This window comes from Diabrotica virgifera, chromosome 5 (assembly GCF_917563875.1).
Source record: "Diabrotica virgifera virgifera chromosome 5, PGI_DIABVI_V3a".
Classification (NCBI taxonomy): Eukaryota; Metazoa; Arthropoda; class Insecta; order Coleoptera; family Chrysomelidae; genus Diabrotica; species Diabrotica virgifera.
This window is the reverse complement of record NC_065447.1, coordinates 152,900,696-152,913,558: the sequence shown is the minus strand read 5'-3', so window position 1 is coordinate 152,913,558 and position 12,863 is coordinate 152,900,696. Positions and strand designations below refer to the sequence as shown.

At 31.3% G+C, this 12,863-nt stretch overlaps 1 protein-coding gene across 7 annotated transcripts in view; it reads left to right on the top strand.

Annotated features, from left to right (window-relative positions):
- The window catches only part of LOC114331461 (uncharacterized), a 562,400-nt gene extending 551,192 nt beyond the window's left edge, over positions 1–11,208 (top strand). For all 7 annotated transcript variants that reach the window (XM_050651606.1, XM_050651603.1, XM_050651607.1 and 4 more), the window contains 2 exons: positions 1,594–1,850; positions 8,815–11,208. In XM_050651606.1, coding sequence (XP_050507563.1) covers positions 1,594–1,850; positions 8,815–9,269 — 712 coding nt within the window. In that variant the 3' untranslated portion in view covers positions 9,270–11,208. The remainder of the gene's footprint in view (positions 1–1,593; positions 1,851–8,814) is intronic.
- Positions 11,209–12,863: the final 1,655 nt, after the last annotated feature.

The window sequence follows — 12,863 nt, the reverse complement described above, 5'->3', positions numbered from 1 at the left end:
AAGAACAAAGAACATCGACATACGGGATATAAATATAATAAATAATCTGTATTATGAAGAAGAAGCTGTCATAAGAATAAATAATTTAAACACCAATAAAAAATCAAAAGAGGCGTTAGACAGGGCTGTGTCTTGTCGTCATCAATGCTTAATGCAAACTCAGACGATATTCAAAAAAGCATTAGAAGATGAAGTAGCAGGCATAAAAATAAATGGCCTACCCATATGTGAAATTAGATACCCCGATGACACAATACTAATAGCAGAAACTATTACAGATCTACAAAGAATTTTAGATAAGGTTGTTGCAACGAGTAGAGAATTTGGTCTGTCACTAAACATAAAGAAAACGAAATTCATGGTTATATCAAAGAAAAATATTAGAAACATCAATCTACACGTAAATAATAAGACGATAGAACGAGTTCAGGATTATAGCTATTTAGGGACAAACATTAGTAAAACAAACGATTATACTAAAGAAATCCAATTTAGAATAGAAAAGGCTAGGAGTGCATCCACTAATATGAAACAAATATTATGTAGTAGAAACCTCAGCCTAAATCTTAGAAAGCGATTACTAAAATTTTATGTATTTTCTGTTCTTTTTTATGGTGTGGAGACATCGAGTCTCAATAAACAATGCCTCAATAGATTGGAAGCATTTGAGATGTGGACGTATCAAAGAATGCTGAGAATCTCTTGGACAGACAGAATAACCAATGAGGAAGTACTAAGGAGAATACAGAACAGCAGGGAGATACTGGATTCCATCAAAATAAGAAAACTTCAATACTTGGGTCATATAACACGTGGTGACAGAATATGAACTCCTAAAATTAATTATGTAGGGAAAGATTCAAGGAACGCGCAGCATAGGTAGAAGAAAAATGCCCTGGCTGAGGAATCTCAGAGAATGGTTTGGATGCAGCTCAACTGAACTCTTTCGGCCTGTAGTGTCAAAAGTGAGAATAGCAATGATGATTGCCAACCTTCGTCGCGGAGATGGCACGTAAAGAAGAAGTAACATTATATATTTGCACAAACGTCATGATTCATTTGCAAACAAGTTAAATCAAAACATTAAGTGAAACGTACATCGCTATGTAATATCATTGATATATTATATGTACTGTCAATGTAATAACTAGGAAAGGGTTATCACCAGTGGACGTATTTTATATAGTTATATTGTAAACTTATATTTAACGATGTTATAATATATTAAACATAATTTAACTTCATAAATAAAACACAAAATAAGTTATACATTCCAATAAACATAACCAACGCAATAATGTCACTGTCACTGAAAATGATAAATGTAAAAATTCATAGTAAACAAGGTATCAAAGACATGCCATATCGTTCATCGTTGTTTAATTTATTGTGGTTTCTATGGACAAGCGGTTTAATTTTGCGATACTAGTTTCTGTGAGTAAAAAAGAGACCTAGCATAAAAAGTATTCTGTGAATAATTTCATGCATATGCAAAGATGTAATAGAAGAAATATATAAAATTTTTACTCTTTTAATAATACTACCATATTTTATTATATTTTCATTAAATTATATTCAATTTTGATTTTACAGATTTACAACTTATTCTGTTTGGAAACCACCAGTATACCAACTCAACAGACCCTACTTTATTCCGATCTACGGTTCTAATGGAAGAATTCCGATATATTTTGCTCCACAGCCTTATGATAAACCACCGTACGTAGGACCTTCCTATCTTCCACCAAAAGAATATGACGTCACCTCAGAAAGGCCCATGGAAACCAAGATGACGGTGAAACCCAGATTCGAGTTTGATGATGAGGATGACAGACCAGTGTGGGATAAAGGTAAGTTACGATTTAAATTAATTGTTTTTTTGTTACTTAATTGTTCTTGGTCTCAACCTATTTTTTCCTACCCAACCCTTTTCCTTTTTCCTACTTCAACCTATTAACGGGTTTATGCAATACTACTATGCAGAACCTGCCCGACAATTGAAAATAAAAAAAATTAATTCAACACGATGACTCGTATATACAGGGTGTAACAAAAATACAGGTCATAAATTTAATCACATATTCTGGGACCAAAAATAGTTCGATGGGACCTAACTTACCTTAGTACAAATATGCACATAAAAAAAGTTACAGCCCTTTGAAATTACAAAATGAAAATTGATTTTTTCGAATATATCGAAAACTATTAAAAATTTTTTATTGAAAATGGACATGTCGCATTCTTATGGCAGTAGCATCTTAAGAAAAAATTATAGTGAAATTAGGAGACCCCATAAAAATTTTATAGGGGTTTTGTTCTTTTAAACCCCCCCAAATTTTGTGTACGTTCCAATTAAATTATTATTGTAGTACCATTAGTTAAACACAACTTTTTTAAGACTTTTTTGCCTCCTAGTACTTTTTCGAAAAGTCAGTTTTTATCGAGATATTTCGAATATTTGCCAAATCCACCACATATTTGTATATGGTACGATTATGAAGACTTGGTAATAATATGAAAATTTATTTATGATTTATATTTTTAGGGATATTTTGAACCATATTAAGAAAGAAGCCACATCTCGATAAAAGATGCCTTTTCGAAAAAATACAAAAAGGCAAAAATGTTTTAAAAACACTGTGTTTGACTAATGGTACCGCAGTAATATTTTAATTATAACATACACAAACATTTGGGGGGTTTAAAAGAACAAAACTCCCATAAAATTTTTATGTAAACATATTGAAAAATAAGCCTCAATTCGATAAAAAACTGCCTTATCGAAAAAATACTAAGAGGCAAAAAAGTTTTAGTAATATTGAATTTAACTAATGGTACCACAATAATAATTTAATTGAGACGTACACAAAAGTTTGAATGGGTTTAAGGGAACAAAATCCTCATAAAATTTTTATATGGTCCACAAATTTCACTACCATTCTCTTTTCACAGTGTTATGTGAAGTTCTTCGACAGTGCTTTTACTCATCCATTCACTTTCATTTCATTATATTTTCCGTACTTATACCAATTATGAATCAAAAAAGTTTGTTTTGGATTTCCATTACACACTTAAAATACTTTGTTTTTTATATTTTATAACTAGTAGCAGCTCGCCTCCATATCCGTTGCAACGGATAGGATCCCTTGGTTGGTTATTCGATATATTAAAAGCACTAATGAGTCCAAATTTTAAAGACCATAAATTTACTGGTCATCGCTGTTTGTGTTGTCTAGTCCTGTATTGATATTCTTATCTCCTTATTGATATCACTAGTAGTCAACTTTTACTACAGTCTTTTTTTTAAATCCTTTGCCGTTGGAACTTTACCGCGCTGAGCAGATGGGACGTGAATTATAAATTGTAAAACTCCCTCATCTTCCTTCGTCTCAGCATCCGTTATGTCTTGCAAATTGTAGAAGCCTCGGAGAGGTTACCAGAGAAGGCTCCCGTTGTTTTCAATCTGGTAGGATGTATAGTAACATTTTTGGATGTTGTTTTATGTGCTATTAAATTGAAAACTTAGTTTTTAGTTTTTTAAATCCTAATGTGAACAATCACATCTATTAATTAATTATTGTATTACTACTTTAATATTTAATTTTATATTTTTATATTTTTACTCACCACACCGCCAAAGTTTATGTGAAAATTAATCTGGATACTTACCTGAAAATAAAAAAGCAAGTAAATATCAAAATAATATAGAATAAAAAAATGTTAAAGGAGGCAGAACAAAAAAAGAGTTACCGAGAATAAAGAAACATCTTTATAGACCGGGCAGTATCGTCGCCCCCGCTAGTGAAAATATTCCGATTCGATTTTTTTTCACAAACTTACTCAAAAAGAGGTTCTTATAACATATACACAGGGTGCCGGGCGGTGCCGTGGTCGAAAAATAATTGTTTAAAAAATTTTTTTAAACAAATTCACAAAAATAATTTTTTTATTTCGAACAATTTTTTTTAGATAATCTGGGTTATTCTGAGGAAAAAAGGTCTCTTGTCATTTTTTTCTTAAATTGATTGTTGTCGAGTTATATGCGATTAAAATTTTGAAAAATGCGAAAATGGCCATTTTCAAGGCTTAATAACCCGATTAAAAATTATTATTATGAAATTCAAAAAATTAACAAATCAAGATTGAAACCCCTTCTTCAAGGTCCTAAATATATTTTTGGCATTATTTTATAACAAAGCTGCTATCTTTAATTATTAACAATTAGCGCTATAGTCCAGGATGTATCATCGCCCCCGTTAGTGAAACTAATCCCATTCGATTTTTTTGTAAAAACTTACTCAAAAAGAGGTCCTTATAACAGATCCACAGGGTGGCGGGCGGTGCCGTGGTCGAAAAATTGTTTAAACAATTGTTTTTAAACAAATTCACAAAAATAATTTTTTCACTTCGAACAATTTTTTTAGATAATCTGGGACATTCTGAGCAAAAAAGGTCTCTTGTGATTTTTCTCTAAGATTGATTGTTGTCGAGTTATACTCGATTTAAAATTTGAAAAATGCGAAAATGGCCATATAACTCGACAACAATCAATTTTAGAAAAAAATCGGAGTCCTTTTTTGCTCAGAATAACCTAAATTATCTACAAAAAAAAATTGTTCGCAATGAAAAAATTGTTTTTGTGAATTTGTTTAAAAAAAATTATTTAAACAATTTTTCGACCACGACACCACGCGGCACCCTGTAGATGTGTTATAAGAACCTATTTTTGAGTAAGTTTGTGTAAAAATATCTAATCGAAATAGTTTCGCTAACGGGGGCGACGATACAGTTGGCCTATAGCGCTAATTGTTAATAATTAAATATAGCAGCTTTGTAATAAAATAATGCCAAAATTCTCTTCAGAAACTTGAATAAGGGGTTTGAAACTTGATTTGGACATTTTTTTAGTTTCATAATAATAATTTTTAATCGAGTTATTAAGCCTTAAAAATGGCAATTTTCGCATTTTTCAAATTTTTAATCGCCTATAATTCGACAACAATCAATTTTAGAGAAAAATGACAAGAGACTTTTTTTACTCAGAATGACCCAAATTATCTAAAAAAAATTGTTCGCAATGAAAAAATCATTTTGGCGAATTTGTTTAAAAAAAATTGTTTAAACAATTTTTCGACCACGACACCGCCCGGCACCCTGTAGATATGTTATAAAAACCTCTTTTTAAGTAAGTTTGTGCAAAAAAATCGAATCGGCATAATTTCGCTAGCAATATTGCGATGATATTATATTTCACTTTAAATAAAGCTTTTATAGAGCGATAAGCACGCTAATAACCTGTAAAATAACGCAAAAGATGGAAAACATATTAAGTTGTGAAATAAACAGAAATGAAACTAGTGGAGATGGGAAATTTAGCGATAAAAACCTATAAATTTACATTATATTGATTGTTTCCCATCTTTAAACGTATCACGTATCAGGAGAGTATGTCAACTAAAACTGTCACTGTCACAGTGGCAGTTGCCAAACTAGTTCAATACATCTAAAGGTGGGAAACAATGAATAGAATGGAAATTTGTAGGTTTTTATCGCTAAAATTCCCTCCTCCACTAGTTTCGTTCCTGTTTATACAACTTAATAAATAGTGTTTTTCACCTTTTGCGATATTTTGCCGGTTATGAGCGCGCATACCACTGTATTCTATCAAAGTAAATTAATATAATTAATTATGCTACAAGTATAATAATCGGGTGGGTTGTGATTGCGCGCAGCGGTCAAATACCTCCTGCGGTTCTCTCACTCTAATACCCGCAAGTTAGGTTTGGTTCGAAGGGTTAGGTCTTCCTCCTTTCTGACCGCTGCGCGCAATTGCAATCTGCCCTAATAATCACCACTACTGTTCAACTTTTACAATGATATGTATAAATTGAACAGTTGTGGTGACAATTTTTACATTATATCTTAATGGTCTTCGTGTCTTTGCGAGTTATCCATTTAGTGCAGTCACTAAAGTTGGATATGAGCTATTACTTCCGATTTCGTTGAACCTCCATCGATTTCCAAGAAAATTGGTGTGGTTAGAGGATATCTCAAGGAACAAAGGCGACATGGTGCCAACTTGCGCTTTTACCCTGGGGGTGAATGCCACCCCTTCTCAGGGGTGAAAATTATTTTCTTAATAATAACCCTCTACTTAGATAGAGGGACAAATTCTAAGCAAAATTTGTTTTATAAAGTTATTAAAATAAATCAAAACTTTGTGAGTTGTTAAATATCAAAGATTTTAATTTTTCGTGAGAAAAATGCATGTTTTTCATCGATTTTTGATAAATAACTTAAAAACTATAAGTTTTAACAAAAAACTTATTATTACCAAAATTGAAGATAATAAAAACGAAATAAACTTATTAGTAGAAAAACCCTTTAGTGGTAACTAAAAGTGAGTTATAGGTAATTGAATGTATGTTTTTCGGCGAGTACCCAAATCTTAGTATTCAAGCTTAAATAACAGGAAAATGATGCATTCTATAACATAAACTTACTAAACATTTGTCAAAGTACTTAGAAATATCAATTAACTGAGCCCCCAAACAAGTTGATTGCATTTAAACTTATGCTCCAAAAATTTTCAAAATTTATCTTTTAAAAATTTTTCCAAAAAATTTTATTGTGTTTTTTTAAATAACTCCGTTAATTTTTACGATATCAGGTTCAACTGAAAACCATTTGAAAGTTAGTTCCAATGGCTATTTAACCGGCTTAACACCCTTTACTTTTTTAAAATGTAATCTTTAACACCCTTTACTTTTTTAAAAATAAAAGGTTAAATTGCCCCGAATACATGGTTCTCGCAGCAAAATTTAAGATAAACGTTTCTATCTCGGTTATTTTTTACCCTACAGAAATAGTAAAACTGGTAAAATATTCAATACAGAAAAAACTAAAATTTGGTTATACAGTGAGCACGTAAAGGTTGGAATAAATTCATTTTCTCGAGAATAGACGACTTTGGGGAAAAATCCCGAAACAGGTCAATTTTTATTTTTAAATTACGACTTTTTGGCATATATATCATACTAGTGACTTCACCCATCTGGGCGTGATGACGTCATCGACGATTTTTTTAAATGAGAATAGGGGTCGTGTGATAGCTAATTTGAAAGGTAATTAAATTCTCTATTCAATAATGTAACTATTAACATAATTAATTACACAGGGTGTCCAAAAAAAATTTTTTTAATTCAATTTATTAACATAAAAAGAAGAATGTGTGTAATTTATTTAATTCAAAATACATTTTACTGCTATCGGAAAACAGAAAAAAAGGTATATTTGACAAATAAATATTGTTTTTTGCTTAAATTCAATACTAAAGCAACCACCCACCTGCCTCTTGGCAGTTTGAACATTTAATTTAAGCAAAAAGCAATGATCATTTTTCAAATAAACATTTTTTTCTGTTTTTTGAGAGCAGTAAAATGTATTTTGAAATAAATAAATTACACATATTCTTCTTTTTATGTCAATAAATTTAATTCAAAAAAAAATTTTTTTGGACACCCTCTATAAATAAATATGTTAATGTTTATATTACTGAATAGAGAATTTAATTACCCTTCAAATGAGCTATCACACCACCCCTATTCTCATTTAAAAAATCATCGATGACGTCATCACGCCCAGATTAGTGACGTCACTAGTATGATATGTATGCCAAAAAGTCGTAATTTAAAAATAAAAATTGACCTCTTTCGGGATTTTTTTCCAAAGTCGCCCATTCTTGAGAAAATGAATTTATTCCAACCTTTACGTGCTCACTGTATATGATTTTTTACGTTTATTGAGTATTTTGGAGTTATTATCAAAAGAAAAGGAAAATTGCGATCATTTTAAGAATTCTGATTCTTTTAAATTCTACCTTTTTTTACAAAAATATGCATTTTAAACCGGTCAAAAATGTGAAATCATGTTGAATCATATGATAATATAAAGAAATTATAGTAAGGATTATGATAAATTCTAATTTTTGTGGAAATGTCCTATGTTTTATTTTTTCACTTTTTCATAAAAAATTCGAATGGGTTCTCATATTTTCATCATAACTTGGGTAATTTTAATGCTATTAACTTCTTCTGGAGCTCATTTGATAGGTAGGTATTCCGAAGTACTTTGACAAGTGTTTAATAGGTATATTTTATAAAATGCATAGTTTTCCCGTTATCTAATATTGAATACTTATATTTGAGTACTTGTCGAAAAAAATATACATTCAATTACCCATAACTCAAGTTAAATTAACAATAATGTAGTTCTTTAAGAAAGGAGTGTATTAATTTTTTTATTATCTTCAATTTTAGTAATAATAACTTTTTTGTAAAAGCTTATAGTTTTTGAGATAAACGTGAAAAACCGCTTTAAAACATGCATTTTTTACGAAAAAATAAAATCTTTGATTTTTAATAACTCAAAAAGTATTGATTTATGTAAATAACTTTATATAACAAATTTTGCTTATAATTTGTTCCTCTATCGACTAGTGGTATTATTTTTAAGAAAATAATTTTCACCCCCGGGAAGGGTGGCATCTACCCCAGGGTAAAAGCGCAAGTTGGCATCATGTCACCTTTGTTCCTTGAGGTATCCTCTAACTACTCAACAATTTTTATGAAAATCGAATAAGGATCAACGAAATCGGAGGTGAAAACCTTCAGTTACTGCATTAATTCTTAAGTTATATTATGAGATAATGCATGACTCGTTTCACAAGCGCGTGACCAATTCTATTTCTCTATTATTCCGTTATTAATTTAAAGTAATTTCTGCAGCAAATTTAATTTTATTGTTTTCTTTTAGGTACCAACGACATAAACGACAAAGAATATAACAGGCCTGCACGACCTCCCTCAAATGGCGCCACCATTCCACTTTCAGCCCAAGACGAAGATACCCTAAATGAAATCTTTACCACAAAAACAACGCAATCTCCACCCAACAGGCAAACCCGTCCAACTAGGCCAACTAGGCCAACTCGTCCAACAAGACCAACTCAACGTACGAGACCTACAACTCCCAGAACTCCAACTCCAACTCCAACCACCAGACGTACCCCAAAGACTGATGGTCCTAGTGACTGTGTTTGGGCAGTTGTTTCATGCTGCTCTGCGAATAGTGATATGTATCCCGAAGGATGCTTCGAAGCAAGAGGTTGTCCGGGTCCATTTTGGGGTAATAGTCCTTGTGGCAACGAATTCGCCAAGGCAGCTGTGGAATCGGCTTTAAAATATTACAGGCCATCAGCAAGAAAATGATGACAAGAATATGTTTTTGATTGATTAAGTGCTCTCATGGTGATGTATTATAGGCGAGCGACAAACCCCTAATTTGAGGCTTAGAAATCGAAAAAGCGACCATGATAGGTGAGTAGCAAATTTTGGTCATTCTTCATGTTTTCGAGGTCGCTGAATCCGAATATGAAGTTTATTTTTATCTAGAATTAATGGAACATGTTCAAAAATCAAATTATTTGCAAAAATACGAAAAATCATTTTTGATGATTTTTCATATTTACCTCGCTGTATCTTTGGTCGCTGTAAACATTTCATTTTGAAAATTTTACTGGGGCATCCTTGAAGTACTTAGATAACAATGATATTTGTCCGGGATGTTTAAACAAATTAATAGAGAAGTTGTTAATTTTTAAACATTTTGTCGTAAGATATCGTTAGTTTCATGTTTACTTAAAAAATTTATGTGACAAACTTTTTATTTTATAATTTTAATCAACACAGCATTAAAACATGTCATAAAGATGTTTTCTGGAAGATCTCGTCAAAATTTGCAATAGGAAAAAAATTATGTGACTTTATAGATGACTGCACTCACCCAAAAAACGCTTATTTCTCGAGATATTAACCACTGTGTGGTGAATGGCTAATTTTGGTCTTCCTTTATGTGTGTGTGCTATCGGATTTCTTGACTGTGGACTTAATCCATTAGCCGAACTAAATTTGCTTACGAACTAAAATCTTATGAGATATCTGTTATACCTACTCTCATTATATTTTTGAATATGAATGACCTATTTAATAATAATGATTTACAAATATAAGTACTTATCTATTTCAATGATAGCTTTTTTCAATTTTTTTTATATCTATTTTTTTATTTATTTTATTTATTATTGTTTTTTTTAACTCTAAGGATTATTAACTGGGATACATAAGTGCTCAGGGGTCTTTCAGAGCAAAATCAAACAAGACCAGACCACGGAAACTTCTTCATGAATTATGGTGTATTCCTGTTTTCGTTAAAATTATAAACTAAAAAGTTTGTCACTAAACTTTTAAATACACATGAAACTAAGGCAATCTGAAGACAAAATGTTCAAAAATTAACAACTTTTTTTTAATTTGTTTAAACATTTTGGACAAATCTCATTGTGATCTAAATACTTCAGAGATGACACAGTAAAATTTTTAAAAGGAAATATTTACAGCGACTAAAGATACAACGAGGTAAAATTGAAAAATCATCAAAATTTATTTTTCTAATTTTTGCATAAAATTTGATTTTTTAACATGTTCCACCAATTCTATAAAAAAATAAACTTCATATTCGGATTCAGCGACGTCTAAAACATAAAGATTGACTAAAATTGGTTATTCACCTTAAAGTTTACTTTCGTGGTCGGTATAACGTAATTTTAGGGGTTGCTGCCGCTCCCTTAGGAAGTCACTGCCATACTGTACATCACTGAGAATAAAGTGAAAGTACATAAATATTTTGAAGTTTAAACTCGGGGAACACTATTTTGCAATGTATTCTGATCCCAGAGAAAATAACAAAATTATTGTAAATGTTTTTAAACACTTGCAATATATTTTATTATTTTTAATTTTTGTTTCATAAAAAAATGTCAGGTGATTCCTTTTTCAAAATATTCTGTCATATTATTTACAACTCTATTTACAACAGTATTTTAATTTTTTTTATTGATAGTTAAGTATGAATTTGAAAGAGTAAAATATATAGTTTCTTTAAATAAAGTTTTAAATTTAGATCACAAGCAGTTTTCGGATGAAAAACGAATGGTGTGATCTATGTTTGAAGGATGTGTATCATTTCTGTAGAAAATGTTTTTTAGTAATAAGTATGTATTTATTTTTGTGATAACTGTTTAGTGTAGCTTTTGTATATTAATGCAATCGTACTGTGTAGGAGAATTCAATAAATTTTTGAAAGTGATAAGGTCTTTTTTGTTACTAATAAAATGAACAAAGTTTTATTATATGATCATTAATTAAAACAAAATATTATATAACGACACAACAACCTCTAAATATTTACTTGACGGTAAAACATCAATAATGTTAACACAATGAATTAAGTCTTCTTCTTCTTCTACGGCATTACAGCCCAAATTGAGCCTTGGCCTCCTTTATTATTTGCCTCCACCATTGCCTGTCTGTGGCTGCTCTTCTCCATACACGGACTCCTAAAAGGGCTTGTGCGTCGCTGTTTACTGTGTCTTCCCAGCGCTTTTGTGGTTTTCCAACCGGTCTCTTTCCTTGCAGTCTAGCATTCAGTGCTCGTTTTGGTAGCCTATCCTCTCCCATTCTTATCACATGTCCGGCCCACTGCAATCTTTGTATTCTAATGAAGTCCGACAGGGGCGTTTTCTTATAAAGTTGATAAAGCTCGATGTTGTATCGACTTCTGAAGATTCCGATTTCCCTCACAGGTCCTAGTATGCTCCTAAGTACTTTCCTTTCGAATGTGTCGAGTTTGTTTTTGGATGTTTCTTTCAGGACCCAGACTTCACTGCCATAGCATGTTATTGGTCGAACTAAGGTTTTATAGATTCTCATCTTTGTATTTCGGTGGAGACTTTTAGACCGAAATATATGGGAGATGGCAAAATAAGCTCTGTTTGCCTGCGTTATTCTCTTCCGTATTTCTCCATCTTCTGATCCGTCGGATTATTATTTCTACTCCCAGGTATGTAAACTTTTCAACCGTTTCAATGTCATCTTCATGTATAATGTTTTCTGGGACTATATTTCTTCTCGTCTGAGTCATTATCTTTGTTTTTTTCTGTGTTAATTTCCAGACCTAACATTTTTGCTTGTGTTTTTAACTCTGCATATGTTTTCTGTGCTCCTGTTGATGTTCTACTCATAATATTAATATTATCAGCATAAGTAGCCAGTTGAACCGTTCTAGGCTATTGATTATGTATTTTAGAAAGAAACTACAACGTTAACAGGGTTTTACTGTTTCGTATAGTCAATGGACCTCTAGATATGAAAAAACCGCGGAGTGCTACCATTTAAAAGGGTGCGTTTTTGAGAAAGGGGTGAATTAGTCCCTAGGCACAGGGCGAATTAGTTCTTTGCACGTTTGGTACAATGTGTTTGGTATAAACACGTCTACAGGAAAAATTTTCCAGCTTAAATTTACTATCAAAATATCACATTTTGAAGTCAAAAATATTTTTTTTTACAAAAATATATTCAAAAGAATAGCAAGAAAAAAACACGAAAGATAGCATTTTTGTTTCTTGCCCTCTCACTTTTTTCCACGGGGACATAGGTATAGAAATTGCTTCACATAAAAAAAGGTTCCATCCTTCCTCTTTAAAATCACGTTCAGTGTAAGTCTTTATGATTTATAGTTTTCAAAATATGATTTTTCAAATTTCGCCACTCACAACAATTTTGGGCCATTTTCCTTGTTACTTCGCAAACATTGTTCTGTAACTTTTTTTACGTAGGTTTAGGTATATGCAATGTTACACGTAGTAGAAATAAAAGTCAATTACCTTTTAAAATGGTCTATTGTAGAAGGATGTATGACTATTTTTAAGCAAGATACGGTTTTTCAAAATTTTATATTTTAACGAT